Source organism: Biomphalaria glabrata, chromosome 9 (genome assembly GCF_947242115.1).
Source record: "Biomphalaria glabrata chromosome 9, xgBioGlab47.1, whole genome shotgun sequence".
Taxonomy (NCBI): Eukaryota; Metazoa; Mollusca; class Gastropoda; family Planorbidae; genus Biomphalaria; species Biomphalaria glabrata.
Window position 1 is genome coordinate 13,216,720 of NC_074719.1, and position 23,437 is coordinate 13,240,156.

Below are 23,437 nucleotides of genomic sequence, written 5' to 3' on the forward strand. Positions count from 1 at the left end.
TGTTCGTAATGACACTGACTTAAGAATATCTTTGTAAATCACCATGCAGACCTACATCTTGTTGTACTAGGAACCAGCAAGAATGTAAAATCAATCATTGAGAATTCCGTTAGACTAGAGCAACCATTTCTTGGAAGAAACAAATGGTTCAGAAATCATTATTTTATAATTAGGCGGTCATTAGTGATAATTAAACTTCACATGTTCAGCTAGATAGATACAAATGTAATGACTAAATACACATGCCACCATTCAATATGTATAGGCCAGTGTAAAACGTACAACGTAAACTATCTCATTAGGAAATAATTGTATCAAATTGTAACGTTGGAAGAAAATCAATTGTATTTTACATGAAATTGTTACCAAAATTAATACTACACCATTCCTTGGGGTGAGCGCCATTGCTTCTGGAATATTAACTTAAAATTAAAAAAAAAAACACGATTCTAATAAGCCTAAATGTGTGTAATGTTGAATAGATATAATTGTTTGTTTAAAAATCATTTAATTTTCAAGATATGTGCTATTAAAATGGAACTCATAATTTATATTTAATACATTCTTATCTTGAACTAAACGAATATTTTTTCCAACCCTAAGTCTATAGACTTCAACTGGTTCTAATGTTAAAACAATGCTTTTGTATTTTATAACATTGTTTCCATTTCGATTTCATATTTTTCATTTCGTTTGGATAGTTATATTCATTGTCATTCCCACCGAGATTTAGTTGTTAATTAGCCTGTAGAAAGAATTAATGTTTTATTATTTGAATATGTACAGTAGGAGAACACAGGATCACATGCGTTATACTAAATGCAATAATATATATACTAGGGCAGAATTTAAGTAAGTTTATAATGTTAATTGAATAAAGTAGTCTTGCATTTTTTGTTGAAACTATTTTACATTGTAATCTAGCTTTAAAAGTTTCTAAGGTTATATTGTCTTTTAATGTGTTGCAGTATATCAAATTGAACTAGAGACATTTTATAAAGAGCAGGCTGTACCCACGTAGAATAGTTGAATTTAAATCAGGTATTTTATGGGACGGGAAAGTCTTGAATGAGTTTATTGAAGTCAGCCAAGCAATATCAGAAGCATTGTTCGTTCTAAATGAAAAACAAAACAAAAAAAAAAAAATAAATAAATAAATCTTTGGCCATTGAAGTTCTTACTTTGATCTCCGAACAGTTTGTGGCCAAGGTTCACTGAAAGCATTATTCCAATAGTCGGTAATGTTTGAAACTTTTTGTTCACCAACAGTTTCTAGAGACAAATTTGTTTACCTGTTGTTGTTTTATATCTTTATTTGTGAAATACTGCTTAACAAATGTAAACAAAATATAGATATTTATTACCAAGATTACGTTTATAATGTAGCTCTAGGCTATATAGATACCAACATTGCTACTACTATTTTTGTTCACAATAGTTAATTGATTTCATCTGTTGTGAGGAGTGAGATGATTAAGTGAACTGATAAACTGATCCGATAGTTTCCAACCAAAAAATGTTCAAAAACACAGAGCGAGGGGAAAAGGTTCGTTATGATGAAGTTCAAAGGCATGAGACACCAATGTCCTTGCTTACTACATATGGAAACATTGTCTTCAGTTCCAGATTTTTGACATTTTCCTCAGGAAAACCATCTAGCTTATTTTACTGACAAAAGACTCTGAGAACTTCATCACTGTCTCTTCTGATTTCACTATTTCTCATAGACGTTCATGTAAGCAAATGGAAGCTGTGAAAAATGTGTTAAATGCTTTCAAGAAATGAAAGTATAAAATAAACTGAACAACTAGCAAATCAAATAGAAACGTCTAAAAAAAAATAATTTTAATTAAAGGAGTTAAACCCTTGAAAAAGAAATTACTTTATTGAAAAGGTCTATGAAGAATTCGCTTTGTTTATGAAAGAAGACTCCGAAACATTATGACTAATAACAATACTTGAAGTGTTTATTTCTATGATTTATTTTTTTATTTTTTATACAGTTTGTAGGCTATATTTTTTTAACTTTATGGACTTAACAGATGAGGCGCAGCGCAGCTGCCTAGTCTAGAATGCTGCCAGTCTAGAATGCTCTAATTCCGATTCGGATACATACATATTCAAACGTATATACATTAGTGACAAATGTTTACCAATTTTACGAACAGTTTAGACACAATGAACTAGAAAGTCCCTTCATTTTTGACTTGTATGTATAGCAAATTTGTAACATTTCTAATCATTTCAAACTTGTCTTGGAGATTTTTATAAACAGTTAGCTCTTTGGTGTATCTATAATCCTACCTTGTAATTGAGAAGGTATATGATTCATTCTGTGCACTTTTTAGCTCTGTACAATTTAATTTCCGAGTTCTTGTGGCTTCTAACACAAACTATTTTTTATTTATTTGGCAACAGTGGTCGTTATCTAGAATCGAATTCTTTGAGTGTAAAAAATCCCCCAATTTCTCATTTACCAAAATGAATGCTACGTGGGACGGGACGCACACTTTTAATCTTCCAATCATCAGCGATGGCATTTATTATGTGGCCATGTTGGCACTCAATGTGGTTCTGTTGATACTCAACATCGCCGGGGGGATAACCAACGTTATCAACATGCTGGTCTTCATAAGACAAGGCTTGACCTCAGACAGCATCACTGTGTCATTGTTTGCGATGTCCGTCTCAGATCTCCTGTCCAGTATCTTCATGTTTCCTTGGCTGGTCTGTTTCTTCATGGGTTGTGTGAACCCCAGCTCGCAGAGGAATAACTATTGCAACGCTATCACATCTTTAGCCGCAAGTATTTATCACGTGATTTTTACAAGGGTCACGTGTTTTATCCAGACCTATATAAGTGTCGAGAGAGCGTTCTCTGTGGTGTTTCCACTTCGTGTTAAAAACGTGATCAAAACGAGAAACACGGTCATTATCAATCTGGTTCTGTGCCTAGTGATATTTGCAATATTTGCTCCGTACTTAGCAAACATTCACGTCGTTTGGGGCTACAACAAATTCAATGTTTCAGTTGCTGCATTTGTTGAAAACAGTGAAGGCAAAATTGTACCTTCAGTAATTAGCGGTTTTGTAATCCCCAACGCTGCCATTGTAGTGAATAGCCTAGCTACAGTTGTCATTGTATACCGTCTTAGCGTTATGCGAAAATGGCGGGAAAATGTCTCTGCATCACATTACGGAGCGCAAAACTTAAAATCTCAAGGGATATCATCCAAAAATATTGAAGCATCCAAAACTGTAATAGTCATTACATCGATATATGTAATCAATTTGATATGTAATCAGCTGCATACCATGTTCTACTTCACATTCCCAGAAGTTTCTCAAGAAGGACTCAATAAAAATCTGTATTTTGTCTTGTACATTTTCCGATTTATCCTGGAAACTTTGCACTCGACCACAAATGTCGTGTGCTACTTGAAAATGAGCACAAAGTACAGACTTGTATTTCACGCGATTTTCAGCAGTCGTCAGAGTCTGATACTATAGAAAGCAACAGGAGTCAGGAGTATAACTTTGTTTTTGTTCTCTGATCAAGTTGAAACTTTACACAATCATTCACTGTACCAAACAAAACTTGAATTTAAACAAGGTTACAAAGACAGTTTGTGTGGAAACACAAACTCAAAATCGGCCCCCGAAGTGGTCCACCGGAACTTCCGGTTCCAAGGCTTTACCCCTTAGCCACAGCATCTTCGTACACTTATATTTTTAAAAATAATAATTATTAACCTTATGAAGGATGATCTGACAGTATTGAGATTTACGGCTGTAAATGTGCAGTTTTTTCCTTTCATTAGCTTTGAATTTTTTAAGGTCAAATACAGTCTTGCTATCATTTTGTCCTGACACCAGAACATAAATATAGGTCACTACTGCTTCAGCAGCTGTTTTGTTTTCAAGATTTTGAGACTAAAGACAGAAAATAACAGACAATTGAAAGTTCAGAGCTACAAATAATAACAATAATAATCTTGATTGCCCGTAAGGAAATTTGTCTTACAATTTTTTGCATTACACCAAACAAAACATTATAACTATAAAAAAAAAATGTACATTCACACCACCCGACTCACTCATAATTTACATGTGAAAAGTTTATACCAGATTGTTCTTATTTAATGATTTGATTGCCAGGGGAACAAAAGAGTGTTTGTGTCTGTTTGTCTTTGCTATCGGTGTCTTGTATCTGTTTTGTGATGGTAAAATCACAAAATCCTGACTCAAAGGATGACTTTTTATTTCTAGAATCTTTTTAGCTTTTTTATGGATGTTTGTCTCAAACAGCTGCCCCTGCCCAAATGGGGTTTGTTTTTTGCCAATGACTTTACCAGCAGCATTTAGGATTCTATGAAGTTTATTTTTATTTTTAATGCTCAGATTGCCATACCAGGCAGTGATACTAAAACTTAAAATATTGCAGATGTGAGCGTGATAAAACATAGCCAAGGCCTTTTCGCTAACATTAAACGAGGACAGTTTTCTCAGTGATTATGGAGTGTAGGATTTCTTAATACTTAAAGACATATTAACTCTATTAAAATTGTATGATCTTTGAAATAGTTTGAAATAAATACATGCAAGTGTAAGATTATTAATGATGTAATGTTCAAAGTGCGCGCTGTAAGAGAATTTGTTGTTTTTCTTTGGTAAATATAAAATGCATAGAATGGTGAAGAGAATGAGAGAAAATGAAATCAAGATGTAGAACGTACTTTTAAAGTTTATGTCAATACAGCTGATGGGGTTAAGGACAAATTCCAAACCTCTCGTATTGAGAAGAAAGAAAAGAGGATTTGAGAAAAGTCGACAGCCTTACCCCTGAAATATACTACAAATGACTCTAATAACAGTGATGCCCAAAGTACGGCCCGCGGGCCAGATCCGGCCCGCCGAAATGTTGGCACAAGGTGTAGAAAATCCCCCCTTTTTCCCCCAAAAAATGTAAAAATGTATCTTTACTTACGTTAGGGGCTTAGGGCCCTCAATTTTTCTCCTTACGATAAGTTCCATGACATTTAACATTTGTGCGTTTATGAAATAGCTATCTGAGTGTAGAATGTACGTTTTCTACCATGAAAAGTGAACGGTTCTTTACTTTTTTGTGGAACATGATAATAAGCCAACATACTTGTTTCATAAAGTGTGTCTATTTAAAATAAAACAACAACATATAAACGACATTATGAAACAAATATGACGGCATTATTGGTTTTAGCCGCGAATAAAAAGATTTTTAAACTAAGCCTAGAAATTGGAGGATTGATGGGAATATTTACCAAAAAGAGACAGGAAAATGACTCGGATGTAAAGCTAGCTACAATGTTGCTCATATTTTAAGTAGAGGAATGAAGCCTAATCTTGCTGATATTTTAAGTAGAGAAATAAAGCCATCTTCTGACGCGGGGAAAAAAAAGATACATTTCAAATATCCCATTAATTAATGAAGCACAGAATCTACGGGTTTTAAGTTAATATCGTTTTTTAGGCCTACTTTTATTTTCATGTGGCCCGCGACACGAGTGTCGGAAATAAAAATGGCCCGCGGGTCGAATTAGGTTGGGCCTCACTGGACTCTAATAGATACAATTGTGATACAGAGGAATTGTCGTGAAAGGTTTTATCATAAAACATGGGCGTCGGCAGGGGGTGCTGTATTCTGAGTAACCAAATTCTAGCCACTTTTTTGCAACATCAGATCGAGGAAAATCTAAGTAGCAACTGAACAAGTAGTGCTTCCCCTGGTGACTGAAGTACTATTGTAATAGACTAGCCTAGTCTTATTAGGAATTGATGGCTGACTATTCACGTGTACCACTCTGAATTCTGGGTAGCCAAATTTTAACCAGTTTTTTTACACCTTCAAATCAATTAACTTCTGCTAGGAAGAAACTTAACATGTAGAGCTTCCACTGAGATAAAGTTAATTAGGATAAGCTATTATTGTAATCAACTATAATATGCTAATTTGTAAGATTTGTCCGACCCTGTACGCTTGCAATTCAATATTTAATATTCTAGAGCCCGTTAGTCGTAACAATTTGTTTTTATTTGCATATAATTAATAGTTATCATTATATTTAGTAAAGACCTACAATAGGATAAAAGTTGTGTTTTGTTTGTTTGATTGTTGTTGTTGTTGTTATTTTCATTTTGTCTTGGTGAAAAAATCTTTGCCAGTTGTCTTTCGATTTGATCATGATTTGATATATGAAAGTTTCTTTGAACAATATTGAGGAGTGCAGTCATCTTGGTAAATGTATTTACGTCTTGCGGAGTTGCGGTCAGTTTTAGCGCTGGATAAAATAGCAGGTTAAACAAGTCCATCAGTTTACGATCGAAGAGGTATATAAAAAAAAAGTTCTTCCCATGTCATCTGAGTCAAAACGTTAATTTTTATTGACGGAGCACTGACAGCAGCAAGAAACCAAAAATATACCAGCAGCAGCATGAATTAACTGCGTTTTCTTGGTATTTCGTTAATAAAATGCATATATCTCAGGCACTGAACAGATGTGTTTGAGCCTTGGATTTGTTGATGGCGATTGTACTACATAATAATTCATTGGTTTTGTCACTGTCAGAGAACACATTAAGTACATTTTTCACATGGACAAACTACTCGGCCAAGGATACGATGGCTGCCCCCCGTGATGGGTATCATTCAAAACTTTGTTCAGGAAAGGATTCGAGAAATATATCCAAAAGCAGACCTTGTCCGTTGTGAGTCCCACAGACTTAAACTTGTTATCATTGATCTGAATGACGTTTCAGATATATGTAATACTGTTGGTGTCATCAAGAAGATAATCTATTTCATCCGTAACAGTCCCAAGCAAGAGCGTTGATGCTAACTTTACCTCTTGTGAGACACTATGGACTGAGAAATACGAATTCCTTCGCGCTTTAAGTCACAACTTTGACAAGATCTTTGACTGTTTGGCGTATTTTAAAATAAAGGCAGTAAGTGAAACCTGCCAAACTGCATATGTGTAATCAGTGCCTGCTTCTCATGTGTTTCTGATTTGTCTTTTAATTGTCAATTATTCATCTTTTCATGAACCAGTTTCTATGATGTTGCAGTCTGTCCTAAGCATAAGTAGCCGCAACAGTTGTGCGCGCGTAAAGTTTTCTTTTTGTATTTAATATTTGTGTTTTAGTGTATAGGAAGTAGTTTGCATTAGGTGCGTTTTGTTGTCTAGAATATTGTTATGTTTACGTCATCCTTAGTTTCCGCAGTGGAGAGAGCTTCTTTGGTTAGCTGGTTTTCTATTTCCCCGTTTTAACGGTACGTAAGTACGTAGTTTTAGTAAGTAGGCTGATCTTTCGGTACGGGTGTCGCTAATGAAAAGTTCTTTGTTGTAGCGGCATCGCTAGATCTAGGTTTATATTTGTTTCAGGGTGTTAGGCTTGGGGCTATGAGAAAGAGTGTCGCTTTCCGCCCTTGGAGCCTTATCGTTAACTATCATTGTTGGAGGTGTACGAAGTTAATGTTCTATAGGGCGCCGAGATGGAGGGTGCGTGTGGAAGGTATGTTATTGCTATTTGAATACTTATGAATGGAATGCTAACCACAATGATATTGATATACATGTAAATAGTTTATTAATTTGCAATTACGTATTATTAAATATTGTTCTTGTTGAACAATTGTTGTTTATTTATTAACTGTTTGGTTGAATAACATTTATTCGATGTTCGTAGTTCTATACGCTGTTACCTTTTGGTTCTTGCTTTATACTGTCAGGCGGGGGCAGAATCCGGGAACTCAATGCAAATATACCCACCCCTAGTTAAGTAAACAGCACCCCCTTCCCCCTGACAACAGTCACATTGATGGCATAATCAAATACCAACTTGACTATGTTGAAGAACACTTCAAGGATGGCATCTTGAGGATGGCGACACTGCTGGCAGGCATTGAGTTGGTGCTACCGAGAATTTGCAGTCGACAAACACAACGAGAAAAAAAAACCATATGTTTGGATATTGGGAGTTATTACATAACATGACTTTACATTACGTGATTTGGTTCATTTGTTTCTTCATTAACATTTCGCTTTTTAAGCTATAATAATTTTCAGTTCAACCTGTTTGTCTACATCAAGAGCTGCAAAGTAAAGAAGAATATCAGAACTGCCAGATAAGCGTTCATCGTTGGCTTGCCCATCGCGACGAGAAGTAATTCAGTAGTAAAGTTAATGTCAGTTTTGGCAGCGTTTGCATTGTTTGTTTGATGGACCGTTGGGATGTACGGGCTACATAGATAAACTTACAACAGTGGCCAGTAAATAGTTTGTTCACATGTTGTTGTTTTGTATTTCATGAAACAAGTATTTACAGTGAACTTAATATCGTATAGGTGTGGGGGTGGCGAGGGGCACCAGTTCTTTTCTTTAAAATTATTTGTAATAAAAAAAAGTTGAAGCTACGACTTTGAGCCATAGGTGGCTACCTGCACCCCCACTGCAAAAAATTCTGCGGGAGCCCATGCGATTTAAAACGATTCTAACAGACTGAAGTGCCATCTTGATGATGCTGGAGTGGTCCACTTGCATCTCAAAGAGGCCCTTTAGAAAATGTCGAAAGAGGAATAACCTGTACAATTTGTAGAATACTTCAAGGGGTACTATCTATTAAGCTAGCTACTGAGCAGGAGTTAAAACGATGTATTTCGTATACAAATAGGTCATTAGATGTCAAGTTGATGTCAAGTTTAAGGATGACATTCTCATAGGATTCATCGTTTCAATCAGTTGTCATTGTTTTGATGTTCTCTTCATATAAGCTATTGTATTATGTTGTTGTTTTTTAAATAATGTGTACTTAAAGTAATAATATCATGTATATCTTCTAACAATAAAATGCTATAGCAACCTGAATGTTACTATTATCACTGCTATGCTTGTTAACGTTAGAACTAATTTATTTTAAATTGTACCTATTTAAATTGTACCTTTTTACTAATAAAAAAAAAAGAAGAAAAATAAAGCATTATAATGAAGCCATGAGCCAAAACGAGGCAGAACCCAAAAAGGCGGCAAAGAAAAGAGACAAAAGCCCAAGGATTGCTAAGATGTCAATAGCTCGACCACTAATGTCAAAAGCTAAAAAAGCTAAAATATCCTTTCGAAAGAAGATAGCAATAGCTGTAATATATTCACATTCCCTTATTTACTGAGCATTGACAAACAAATTGTAACTAATACGGTGTTTCAATTAACTAGAGCATGACTAAACATCGACAGTCCACGTTGATGAACTATATGTGTGTTGCATCACAAAGGTACAGATTGGTATATATATACTTGATTAGTGTGTCTCTTTGTAAGTATACTAATAATGACTTAATTCTTCTTTATTTTTTATAGAAACAACCTTCGAGGTTTTAAGGACACGGGCTATTCCACTGACTGAATTTACGGTCATTACAATATTCAACAAAAGAAAAACAAAAAACACATCAAGAACTAAGCGAAACATTGACCTACTTCTGCAAACACTTCAGGCTGTACAAATGTTGTGTTAATCTTGTCCCGATAGTCCCGAGTTTGAACCTCCAACTTTACTCTTGCCGTCCGGCAGGAGGTTTGAACCTAATAACCTCAACATCTAGAGGAAAGTCGGAAACTTGTCCAACCAACAGATCAATGTATAAGGGAGGAAACTCTTTTTCTCGCTCTATTTAACAAAGACACAGTTAATTCCCTTTCATTTTGTAGTGTCAAAGGTATCTGTAGAAATAATTTAGATATTTAAAAAAATTAAACCTCTCTATGCTAACCATGTCGACCTCTAGGCCATGTCTAAGACGACCATTTTTCGTGCTCCCTGCACTGTACCTTAAAGGATTACTTTTGAAAGTGAGTCATGTCTTACCATATGACCTATCACTTCACAGTATTAGGAGGTTAGTACCCTTTCCAGCCAGAGTGTTGACTTGTGAAAGTACTAACTCATTTGTTTTCTTTTTCTGGTATCTGATACTGAGCATTTTCTGTAGCATTTACTCTCAAAGGCCTGAATTCTACTTTTACCGGCAATATTCAGTATCAAACTTTCATAACCATTAACCATACATAGTAATTAGAAGGGCCATTATTGGTTGACTGACTAATTCTCACTAACTCTCACTAATTCTCACTAATTCTCCCACTAGCCGTAGACTAAAAATACGAAAACTTCACTAGATATTATTTTTCGTGTGCATCAGTCCCAACCAATCGCTAACCTCTTCCCACCGTCACCATAGAAACACATACACGCCATAATACTATGTTTTATATTCCTTTGTTATGTATTATGTGTCCTCCCCTCTCAGAAGATCTTGTGAAACAACCTGCTATGCCTGTAAATGAGGAGTTCTTCCCATTAGATAAGCTTTTTTAGAAAGTATTTTTCATATTTTGTTGGCTTCTTCTACATACTGTAGAATTTTTTTTTCATGAAATTTATAAAAAACACTTGACCAGGCCAAGGCATGATATTGCACTGCTAGCCACATAGAGTGATTAATATTTATGAGAGCCTCAATTTGGTCTTGTGCATAATTAACACAGCGTGCCAGTCTTTTTGAAATTGTAATCTATGACTGTCATTTCTTGTTAAGTACACATGGCATTTAATTGCAAGATATGTCCCATTTTGCGGAGAAGGAGAGATCGTTAGAACATTATTAGGTCAAAGTGTTCTTGACAAACTTTTGGCTTTATCTCGTACAAGGCTTTTATCAAGTCACTCTGTCTCTTTGTCTGTCTGGTACAAATTGTGTACAGGTTTTTTTTTCTCCCACTTCCCATTCTTGGATCCAGTTGAAACTTTGTACTATTATTCATTGTCCGTAATAAAACATGAATCAATAAATGTGCCAATTAATTAATCAGTTGCTTTTAAATAATTTTGTTTGATACAGAAAAGGAAAAAAATTACAGCATTCAGATTAAATAAAAGCATTTCTTCACCTTTTTTAGCGGCCCCCGAAAGGGAAAAAGCCACTATTCCTTTTGTGTGAAATGTCTGTCCATCTGTCTGTCCGTCCCGTTTAGATCTCGTAAACTAAAAAAGATAGTGAAAATCCGACATCACAATATTTTAGACCATTAAAAGTTCTGATGCAACGGCTACTTGTTTTTTTTTTTCTGAAAGTGAAAAATCTAATTTTTTAAATCACTTATACAAGCAGTTTTTTAAAGAGAAAAAGCTATTTAGTATGCATTATAAGGAAGACCTAATTTAAAACGAATAGTAATATTGTAAACTGCATTTTCTTGAAAAAATTTTGGGTATACAAAAATGAATATACACTATAAAGAGGATTGGAATAAGAGATTTAGCCTTTTCAAAACAATTACATCAATTATAACACTTCAGTTAGGCTAGGCTAGGGCAGGGGTCGGCAACCTTTTCACTCGAAAGAGCCAAAAATTACAATTTGCAAAAATTGTAAAGTTTTTAAAGAGCCACAAATTTTATCTTGCCAAATATAAATAGTACTTGCACAATTACTTTTTTAAAGAAAAAAAAAACGAATCTATTGATTCATATATGTGTTTTTCACAAAAAAAATAGATGCTATATATATTTAGCATCATTAGATAATTATATTTTATTTTGGTAACAACTAAAGCAATTAAACATTTATTTACAATACTAACTTGTACTTCAATAACAAACAATCGAACAAACTAATTCAGTGGGAGCGATGACTTTGGTTTTTAGTAAGATTAGATTACATCGAACTCATAACTTGTGTTTAGTTCCAAACACGACTGTACATTTTCATTTGTTAGTTGGCTATTACTTTACTTTTAATTATATTCATGCAAAAGAACTCTTGCTCGCACGAATATGTCGATCCGAACATGGTCAGTACTCCAAATGCCAACTTTTTCACCTAACTGTAGCAATATGGAAGATTATTCCATGCGTCGAACATAAGTGCCTCATCTCGCGGCATTTCTTTTAAAGTTGTCACTTTTGTTGCGGTACGTACATTTCTGGGGCCTTCAACTCTTCCAACTTGATTTTTAACTCTATAATTTTTCCATCACACAATGCTTTACTTTTTAAATCGATCAATTGCATGTCTAGAGATCCAGTATCAATTCCAAATAGATATAAATGCTAGAATGGTTTTGTTGGCTTGAACTGCTCAAATCTGTCAAGAAATTCATTTTTTATTTTTTGTTATAACTGTGCTGAAGTAATTTGTGTCGAAAGTTTCACTGATTTTATCGTGATACTGTCTTAAACATTGAAAATGAAGTAACTTACCGCTCTGAATATCTTCTGCAAAAATAATTAATTTTTCTACTAAACAAACAAATTCTACTACCGAAACATAGGATGAGTTTTCCTTTCCTTACAGTTTTAGATTCAGCTCATTTCATTTCGCTTTTATTTCCACCATAAAGTTAATTTTTTGCAACCATTTGTCGTTCTCTAATTCAGGGTGATTAATGTTTCCAATGTAGGAATGTATTTATTTCATTCCAGCACAAATCAAAACGTTTCACCCTTTGGAAAGCCATCGCACTTTATAGGGCAGAAGGAGTTCGAAAAACTGAGTCTCCATTTCGTTTAAGAATTCTTTAAACTGACGATCTTAGAGTGCTTTTGATAAGTGATGTTAACAATCATGATTATCAAATGTATGACTTCAACTATTTCAGCCATAAATGTTTGGGCACAAAGCGCTTCTTGATCTATTATACAGTGAAATATAAGAATTTGGTGGTTTATTTGGCTCCAAAGAATCGTTGATGCTCCTGTAGTTTTCCCTGTCAGACTTCTGGCTCCATCAGTTGCTATTGAAACGATTTTATTTAACTCGATCTTATTGTCTTCAAGGTATTTTTGCATGGTATTCGCTGTATCTTCCCCTCTAATTTTTTACGAGAGCAGTAGCAATCCTAGAAGGTCTTCTTTTGGACCTTGGGAAGACATATACCTGACAAAAAGGGCGTGTTTATTATGTCTCAAGACTCTCATCTATAGCAAGTGATAAGGCACAAGAAAGTTGAATATCCTCCACCTGCAATTATGTTACATTTGAAGACATGTTGGCTATTTTATCTTGTACTGTTTTAGCGGCTTGTGGATTGCAGATTTTCTTTCAAGATTTCTGGTTTCTTTTTGAAATCACGAAACAGTTCTTCAGATTCACGTAGGAAGCAGTCTTTGGCATATTCATCATCTGAAAATGGTTTGCCTTTTTGTGCAATTTCTACTGGTACCGCATAGCTTGCCAGATTAGCATTACTTGTAGATTGCTTCTAACTTTGAGAAGATCAATCGCTTCTTACTCATTTGCTTTAACAACAAACTATGCGTCACAGCCAAAGCGCGCGGTGAAGACGCCAATTCGTCTTGCGTCGAAAGCGAATGAAAGCCTACATAGAAACACCCGACGTTGGCGTTATTAGAGAGTTTCCGACGGATTGACGACAATGACGACGGGTGTAATGGGGGTAGGGGTTAAGAGGCTTAGAGATAGAATCGGCGCCTAATCCTCGTTAAACGATTCAGAACTCTTCTAAAAACAATTTCGATAAAATAAATAATATATGCGTATGGAACTAAAGAGCCGCAGCTTCACATCCAAAGAGCCGCATGTGGCTCGCGAGCCGCAGGTTGCCGACCCCGGGGCTAGGGGAGGCGCAGTAGCTGAGCGTTAAAGCGCCAGGCCTCCAAAACCGGGGTCCCTGGTTCGAATCCTGGTGAGGACTGGGATTTTCGACATCGAAATCCTTGGGCGCCTCTGAGGTCACCCAGCTCCAGTGGGTACCTGACATTAGTTGGGGCAGGGGTCGGCAACCCTTTGAGTCGGAAGAGCCAAAATAATAATTTACAAAATTTCCATTTTTTTTCAAGAGCCACAACATTTTTTCCTTACCAAAAAAAAATAGTACGCACACATTTTTTGGTAATTCTGCAGGATTTCAAGGGGCAGCCATCTTTGTTATTGTTTAGACTGTAATCTTGCATCTTGGTTTTTCTCTCTGATTTGGGTTTTTGTTTGTTTTTTATTTTTGAAGCTAAATAATATGCTTGATCTAGCTATACCAGTATCATCTAGTCCTAATAAGTCTATTAATTAGACTCATAATCTAACTGCTAGAACAAGACCAATTACTATATTAATATGACAAGGTCACAAGGTTCTTAAAGGCAATAAAGGTCAATTAATTTTAGGTAAAGAAATGTGCTGATAGTTATTGTAGGCCTAGTTAAATTTAGATTCTCTATATCCGAATAATTCAGAATAGATATAGACAATATTTAACAATTAAAAAGAAGACAGAACAATAAGAAACGTATTGTATTGACACCAAGTCAAAATTAAAAGACAAAAATAGCATTGCTTTGAAAACACAGAAGTAGTGTAAATTCTTGGTATTTTTTAAGACACTATCTTGGGATTTCTTTGGAACATAAACAATAACAAAACAGTAACAAAGATGGCTGCCCCTTGAACTCCTGCAGAATTACCCAATTTTTTTATGAAAAACAAAAAAATACAACACCTATATATAATTTAATTCATATATAAGTAGTGTTTTTCACAACAAATTAGATATATGTCACTGTTAGGTAGTTTGTTTTTTTTATTTCGGTAACAAATAAAGAAGTTAAAAATTTACTTACAACACTAACTTCAATTCCAGATAATTGAGCAAAACCAATTGAATCGGAGCGATGGCTTTGGTTTTAGAAAGTTTGGATACATTTGACTCATAACTTGTTTTTAGTTTCCAACACGACTCTAAGTTTTCATTTGTTAGTTGGTTTCTTACTTTACTTTTAATTCTATTCCTGCAAAAGAACGCTTGCTCGCGCAAAATATGTTGATCCAAAGATAGTCAAATCAATCCAAATGCCAACTTCTTCACCTGACTGTAGTAGTCTGGAAGAGTATTCCATGCGCCGAATTAACTCGCGGCATTCCTTTTAAAGCGGCCCACTTTTGTTGTGTTAAGTACATACATTTCTGGAGCTACAACATTTTCACCTAGCTTTTCATCTCTGTCAATTTTACACTCCACGACACTTTACTTTTTAAATCGATCAATTGCATTTCTAGAGATCCAGAACTAATTCCTAGTGGATCAATATGGATTTCGTTACTATTTGTGTTGAGACGATTAACTAAGAATGCTAGAATGGTTTTGTTGGTTTTGAATAGCTCAAATCTATCATGGAATTCATTCTGATTTGTTTATAACTGTACTGAAGTGATTCGTGTCAAAAGTTGCACTGACTTAATCGTGATACTGTTTTAGACATTGAAAATGAAGTAACTTACTGCTCTGAATATACTCTGCAAAAAAGAAATACATTTTTCTTCAAAACCAACCGATTCTTCTACCAAAACATAGGCTGGGTTTTCCTTCTCTTGCAGTTTTAGATTCAGCTCATTTAATTTCTGTGTTATATCCACCACAAAGTAACATGTCGCTGTTAAAAGCCTTGATTACCAAACTCATTACCTCAACTATATTTCGGCCAGAAATGTTTTTGGGCACAAAGCACTTCTTGGTGTATAATTCAGTAAAACGTAAAAATTTGGCGGTTTACTTTGCTCCGACGAATTGTTGTTGCTCCTTTATTTTTCCTGTCATAATTCTGGCTCCATCAGTAGCTATCTTAACGATTGTCTTCAAGATATTTTTGCACGGCATTCAATCTTCTCCTCTAGTTAGTCACGAGAGCGGTTCCAATCCTAGAAGTTCTTCTTTTAGCCCTTGGGAAAACATATACCTGACAAAATGGGCAACTTGTGCCATGTCTTTATGTTGCAAGACTCGTCTATAGCAAGTGATAAGACAGCTAAAAGTTGAATATCTTCCACCTGCAAATATGTTACATTTGAGGAAATTTTAGCTATTCTATCTTGTACTGATTTAGCGGATAGTTGCTAATCGTTGATTTTTCCCAAGATTTCTGGTTTGTTTTTGAAACCACGAAACGGTTCTTTAGATGAAACAACAAACTAAAAGTCACAGCCAAAGCGAGTGGTGAAGATAGCAATTAGTCTGGCGTTGAAAGAGAATTAAAACCTACCTAAAAACATCTGACGACGGCTGATAGCTTCCAACGGATTGACAACAGTGACGACGCGTAATGGGGAAGAGTGTGATGAAATGCGAGTACAAGTGTCTGAGAGATAGAATCGGTGGCTTATCTTCGTTAAACAATTCAGAACTATTTTTAAAAATGTTTCGATGAAATAAATAATATTTGTGCATGGAACTAAAGAGCCGCAGCTTCACATCCAAAGAGCCGCATGTGGCTCGCGAGCCGCAGGTTGCCGACCCCGGAGTTGGGGGAAAGTAAAGGCGGTTGGTCGTTGTGCTACATGACACCCTCGTTAACCGTAGGCCACAAAAAAACAGATAAACTTTATTTACATCATCTGCCCTATAGACTGAAAGGTCTGAAAGGAGAACCAGTTAGGCCAGGTTCACATCTAACTTTGCATTCACTTGCACCAATCCTTTGATCTGCTGGACCGTTGGGGCAACACACAAGATCTGTCAACCCTCCTTCTCCATTCTTATCTGTCATTTGCCTTTGATATAATTTCATTCGGATGTTCTTTCTGAAAATATTGAAGCCTGCCTGGATGGACCACTTCGGGGGCCGATTTTGAGTTTGTGTTTCCACACAAACATTAATTGTAACCTTGTTTTTGAAGTATTTTTTAAATTCAGCTTTTTCGTTCTGCGAAAGTTAACACAGTTTGTCTCATTAACTATAAGTAGTAATAATTTAAATTGGGGGTGCTGTAACTGAATGGTTAAGCGCTTGGCTTCTCAACCTTCGGTCCACGGTTCGAATCTCGGTGAAGACATTGATTTTGAATTTAGGGATTTTCAGGGCGCCCTTTAATTCACCCAGCTTTAATGGGTACCTGACTTTAGTTAGGGAAAGTAAAGGCGGTTGGTCGTTGTGCTGGCCACATGACACCCTGCTCGTTAACCGTTAGTCATAGTAACAGATGACCTAAAAATTATCAGCACATGGATCGCTAGGTCTAAAAGGGGAACATTACTAATACTTAAAATAATGTGATAACTTGACTCGCTGTTGGTGAGCTTCATGCATGGTAGTTAAACAACTATAAATACTTACGATCGAGGGCCCTCAGTATAGTCTCACTGAGAATAGAAATGTTCAGGTTTTCGAGCACAATTCTTTTTCCATTTACACAAAGTCAGTGCACTGCATTTCTATGTGCACACAGTCAGTGCACTGCATTTCTATGTGCACACAGTCAGTGCACTGCATTTCTATGTGCATACAGTCAGTGCACTGCATTTCTATGTGCACACAGTCAGTGCACTGCATTTCTATGTGCACACAGTCAGTGCACTGCATTTCTATGTAGACTATAATCTGCAAACAAAGTCAGTGCACTGCATTTCTCTCTGCCTTGGGGATTTATGTAGACTTAAATCTGCATAAAAAGTCAGTGTACTGGATTTCTCTCTGCCCTGGGGATCAAGGTAAACTTTAATCTGTGCACTTAAAATAAACTGCTGATTGGAAATCGTTTTAATGTATGTCTGTTTAAGACGTCTACGAATGTCATTTAGTTATTTCACGTTTGCCCCAAACATATTTTTTTCCTCACAGCTTCCAATTAAGAGGTTTTTATTAAGACTGAAGTATAAATGAGCCTGGAGATTAAGATCCACCTCCTCGCCTCCTGAAATTCAAACTCCCAACGACCACCTATATTTGGAAATGTGGCAGTCAAGGAATAAATTAAAATGACCTCAACAGTCAATTAGGATCCTAGGAAGAACATACCGTGATAGTATCGCCAATATAAAAATCTTTTCCCAGACGGGCACTCGTCCCATGACTGAAATGGTGACTGAAAGTCGTATGAGATTCGCAGGACATGCCCCCAGGCAAGACGAAGCACGTTTACCAAAGTCAGTCATTACATAGCATGGAACCCTATAAGTGGACAGCTAAAGCAATGCCGTCCACGTCTAGCATTCCCTTTTGAAGACCTCCTCACCTTCTTGAAAGACTTTAAATCTGTAGCCACAAGTTGGGGAAGAGGTTTTGTACGTAGCCAACGACCGATCTCTGTGGAGAAAACTTGAAGATTGTAGATGGAAATAGATCAAGATTAACTTGAGAGAAAGTATTACCCTTCATATCTTTAACATTAGAGAGTTTAAAGGTTAGTTTTGTAGTCCAGATGACTATATTTTGGGTTGAAGGTCATAATGTAATTTTTATTATTTTTCTTTAAGGAATGTTTTTTCTTGAGTAAGTAAAAACAACAACAACTCAAATCTGAGTTGAATAGCACAGTGTTCTCAAATCAGATTGTCAAGTTTGTATTCGTAATGGAGATTTGTAAACAAGCGTATCTCCTCTTGTTGTTTGTTTTTTTATGTATTGCAGGCTTGAAAAATGAGAACACCTTTAGTAAAATCACTAAATTTAGAAAGTCTTCAGGAGAGAAGACTCAAAAGTAAAGTAGCAATTATACATAAACCACTGAACCATAATCTTCAAATACAAAAACAAAATTTAATAAAATACCCTGAAATACACAAAGATAAAGGTACATTCCTCGTTTCATATGCTAGGACAAATGTATACCAATGCTCCTTCTTCCCTAATGCTATTAGAGCATGGAATGGGTTGCCTGAGCTAGCCAGAAAAACCTGTGAGGTAGCAGAATTTAGGTCATTGGTTAATGTGCATGACAGGATGTATAACGCGTAGGACGTAATCATCTTTTTTTGAAGTATCGCCTGTATTTTATAAGATAAGATAAGATTAGCCTTTGCTTTAATCCTGAATGCCATTGTAACAGAATTAATTTTGGGTCCTTTTAATAATGATATTGGCAGATTTAAAATGTGTTGCTGAATAAAGACTTGTGGAATTCAATATTCGAGCGACTTTGTGCCGATTTAGAATTTAGAGCTATTGAAGACCAAATGGGAATTGCGTTTACTACAGCAGTGGTCTGAAAGATATGGCATGGTTAATTTTTTAATACCTGGAACCGAAACTAAAAATAGTAACATTGGCCCTTGTGGAGCATCACCAGAAAATGCCAACCAAGTCCTACAATTTTGCCTACTCCATAAAGAGGCCCAACCAAGATACTCCTCCCACCCACTGCCAATAGAGCAACAAATAAAAATGACTTACTCTCCAAGGAAATACAAGGCTAGTATTCACATTGGTAGCCAACTTGAAGTTCTTTTTAGGGATACTATTTAACTAGGTATTATACATTTTCAAAGTAAATATTGTTATGACCCTATAGGCGGCGCAAAAGGGTTAACTATAGGCTCAGCTGTCACACACGTGAATCACTCAGGTCAGCGGGGCCATGGACAAGGGACAATACTACGATTACACGCAAATATGACCAATGTTATGGTCATTTGATCGAAAGCCTGCGTGAACGAGGACACAGTGTGTAGGAAAGCGGCAGTTCAAGACCGGAGAGCGTCGAGACTGGGACTGTTAGTCGGCCATGAAGTCGGTCTTGGTTGAGTCCTCAGGTGTTGATGTACAAGTCCAGAAAGAGAGACAGTAGAGTTTTGTACGGTGATATACAGAGTGACATTTTAGTTGTTGATGTGTTTGATGCCAATTGTCTAGTATTGGCTGTTATCTACTTATTCACTCATTAATAAAGTACCCGATATTGTGGAGCTCTTGTTGTCAAGTTTTTGATGTGTTGATGTATTGTGTTGTGTTTAGCAGTGTTTACAGAAGGCCTGAGTAGGAGAGAGAATCGTAGCAATATTATCTTTGTATAAGTATGATAAAAAATTATATTTAATACTATTAGTGTTAAAGTAAAAAAAATTCCCCTTTCAGACCTTGTGGTCTATAGGGCAGATGTTGTAAAGGTCATCTGTTTCTGTGGCCTACGGTTAACAAGGGAGTCATGTGACCAGCACAACAACCAACCGCCTTTACTTTTCCCTAACTAATGTCAGGTACCCATTAGGCCTGGGTGGACTCAGACTCAGGCGCCCAAAGATCCCGAAATTAAAAATCCCAGTCTTTACCGCTCAGCCACCGCGCCTCCACCTATTAGTGTTAAACTAAGGTTTATTTAGTAAGCTCCAGATTGCAATTTTAATCCAAAGTATTTTTTAAAATGTCTCTAGTAAAGCAAAGCTAAATATTTATAAATGACTCGTTTGGTTGATAAGTCTACTGTCTTCGGCACCGACCAAGTGTAATTTTATAACCTTGCTATGCACACCGCCATCCAAGATAGTGCGGAAGGTGCGGAATAGTGCGCTCTATTAGAGACTAGACTAAGAAGGATGTTGACATTAGGAAGAAGAGAACGAGCTCCGCCCAAGTCTAGAGCTGATAAAGATGCTGTGCTCATGGAAGACATTTAATGTATGTGTGATGTCCTTAAGTAAATTAACATTGTTGCGTCGCTGAATAGCCTCCCTTCTGTTTTAATACCACAATATAATTTCCCAACACGAGAAACTAGATTTGATTGAGCTGCTTGTTTTGTTTTTGTTTATTTACTAGAACAATGTTTATTAATGTACGCCATTTAAAACATAACCCTTTCTCTTCTTATCACCACCAAGTTCAAAGTGCTTGCAACGCTTAATTGGTAACTGTTTCCTGTATTTGCATTCTGTGCATTCCATACACAAAACTATCTTTCTGGTGGTCTTGGCCTTCTTCCTAAAAAACTGGTTTGGACTGACCACCATAACCACTCTGTTTTCTGTCCTAACGTAAACGTAACGCCTTTTACCTTGGGCATATAAGGAAGCCTTGCCAGCCTTATACTGAGTAACTTTGTGAACGGTATGTTTTATGCATTATTTGCCTTTGCAAAAAGTTCTACGATGCTTTGGTACGTTCACCATTGTTATATTATGAATCGTGTAAAATTTCTCAACATCAAAAAAGCGACTGTGTATCAATATATCCATATAACATTTGTTTAATAAAAATACGGTGATTTGAAATTTGAATAAAATAAGAAATATTTCCTTTTAAAAAAAATAATAATAGATAAACAAGTTTTGAATTGTAATGATCTTATGAATTTGATTGAATCTAAATGTTAGATGTACTCTTCTCAACATACTCGGATACGACAATGTTATCGTTGTGAATTGTGAGATTTATGTAGGTCAAGGGTAGACAACCTTTTCTTTTCTATGCATTAACCTCTTTCCAAATTTCTAATTCAAACGTTTAGCCCGTTTCAGTTCTTTCAATTTTTTGCTTTATTACAGTTATACAGACCTTGTATAATTTTTTAAATATAATATATAGAGTTATATAATGACGCAATGTGTACGGTGGACTTTATTATTATTATTATTTTAGCTTTTATATAGCGCTACTTTCATGCTTATAGCATTTGTGGACCAGTTGTAAAGGGGGGGGGGGGGAATTTGAGGTCGAGGAGTTTGTTTTCCGTGCTGCCTCTAGGCGCTCAGTAAACGCAACTCTGCCCGAGTCGGGTGTCGAACCTCTAGGTAGCCAAGACAAGCCAAGTTAGCCTCTCGACCACGCTTCGACTTACCATGGTCGAGTATTGTAACTAAGTTTGCATTAATTCTTAAATTCATAAAGTTAACAGTCACTGGAGTAGCTAAGGATTTGGGGGGCCGGGGTGCTTGACCTATTTAGGGGTTCCTGTAATTTGACATTCGCCATCATGACATGAGATAATGGCGTAGTTTTGGGGGCCCTCCTCAAGTGTGGTCTTGGGGGATTAAAAATTTTTTAACCCCCCTCCCTCCATCTTAGCTACGCCCCTGTGAACAGTTAAGAATGGATTTTACAAATCATGTTTAATATAAAAATACTTAACAAAAGAAAAACTTATCTGTGTCGCAGAAATCCACATTAACAACTATATATCTAAATACCGGTACTGTATAATAAGTCTGCCTTTTTCGATATTTTACAGAATTATTATATATTTGAGGTGCGTAAAATGCCACTTATAAGTATGTTCATATTTTCATGATAATGCCTGTGACTGTTTCTAGACATTTTATTTTTAATGACTTTTCTTCAACAGTAAGACATTATCAGGAGTTATGAGATGTGCCATTCTGAATTGGCAGTAGTATTTTAAATCTAATATAATAGTGGTCAATTCATATGGTATTGTTGCTTGGAGAATTAATCATTTTTTCTATAAATTTTAGCCTAAGCGCTGGTATTTTGGTTGTGTAGGCTACCCCCCCTCTCTGTACTCTTTCAAAATTAAACTTATGTAATATGTTTCTGAATGACATAATTATCAATTACTATATATATGTCCACAATTTTTTTTTAAAGTTAGTATTAAGAGTGGTGTCATTTGACAAAACCAGGTGATTACAAAATAAAAGATCCTTTTCCAAAGCTCATGTAGTTTTCTAAACTTCCAAGGACAAGGTATTTCTCAAGCTGAACACATGGGAATAAAGTGGGAATTGTTTATGGTAAACAGCAACACACTTTTATGAATTTAAGAACTTACGTTATACGTTTACGAATATCAATTGCACTAGATGTATAAAATATACATAAGTACAATAATTTATTAAATCTAAAAGTGCATTTTGTTTTACCATATTGAATGCTTCTTTGGGGTTCACAAAGACTTTCCTTCAGGGAACAGTACCAGGAAAAAGAAGAAGAGGCAGACAGAGAAAGGAATGGGAGGACAACATAATAAAATGCCATTGAAAGAGATTCTAACTAAGGCAAAAGACAGAGAGGAATGAAAAAAGACGGTTGACGATTCTTGCATGGTACCGCAACGGTCTAACAAACTAAGAAGTAGGTAAAAGTAACTCAGTAATAAGTTAAAGTCAGTCTAGATCAATTCATGTCAGTTGTTATTTCATTATACTAGTCAAACATTTATGTAGACAAAACTGAAAATACTTGTTGTTATTTCTACTTTGCTTCAAATACCATATTGGGATACATGAGCAGTCATTTTTTTTAAAATTAAATTGTTAAATGTAAAGCCAATTCAAACTCACACAGAAGTCTAAAATTAACATTTTCCACATTAAGTATCACCTGAAATATTGTAGGAATAGCAGTGGGTATCAGATTTTTCATTGTATCATCAAAATCTGCATCAATAAAACGTGAGCTGTCCACAAAGTCATCCACATCAGGGGTCCATCCTTTCCCTCTTTTCATTGCCTCTACCATTTATCTCCCATGTTGGCTTCTTTAAGGAATCTGCAACATAAAGAAATAATAAATAATGAATAACATACCGGTATAAATAATTGTGACCGATCATTTCATTATCAATTAAATATTTTTTATTCATTTTTGATTTGTGCTGTTTAGGCTTTGGCTTTGAGCTTTCATTTCATCTAATATATAAATATGATTATTTTAAATGCTTTTAAAT

General features: G+C 35.7%; 1 protein-coding gene across 1 annotated transcript; it reads left to right on the forward strand.

The window, feature by feature from the left end:
- The first annotated feature begins 2,481 nt into the window (after positions 1 to 2,481).
- On the forward strand, positions 2,482 to 3,510 carry LOC129928183 (uncharacterized). The gene has a single exon (XM_056041227.1). The coding sequence runs from the start codon at positions 2,482 to 2,484 to the stop codon at positions 3,508 to 3,510; it is 1,029 nt and encodes a 342-aa protein (XP_055897202.1).
- The last annotated feature ends 19,927 nt before the right edge of the window (positions 3,511 to 23,437 follow it).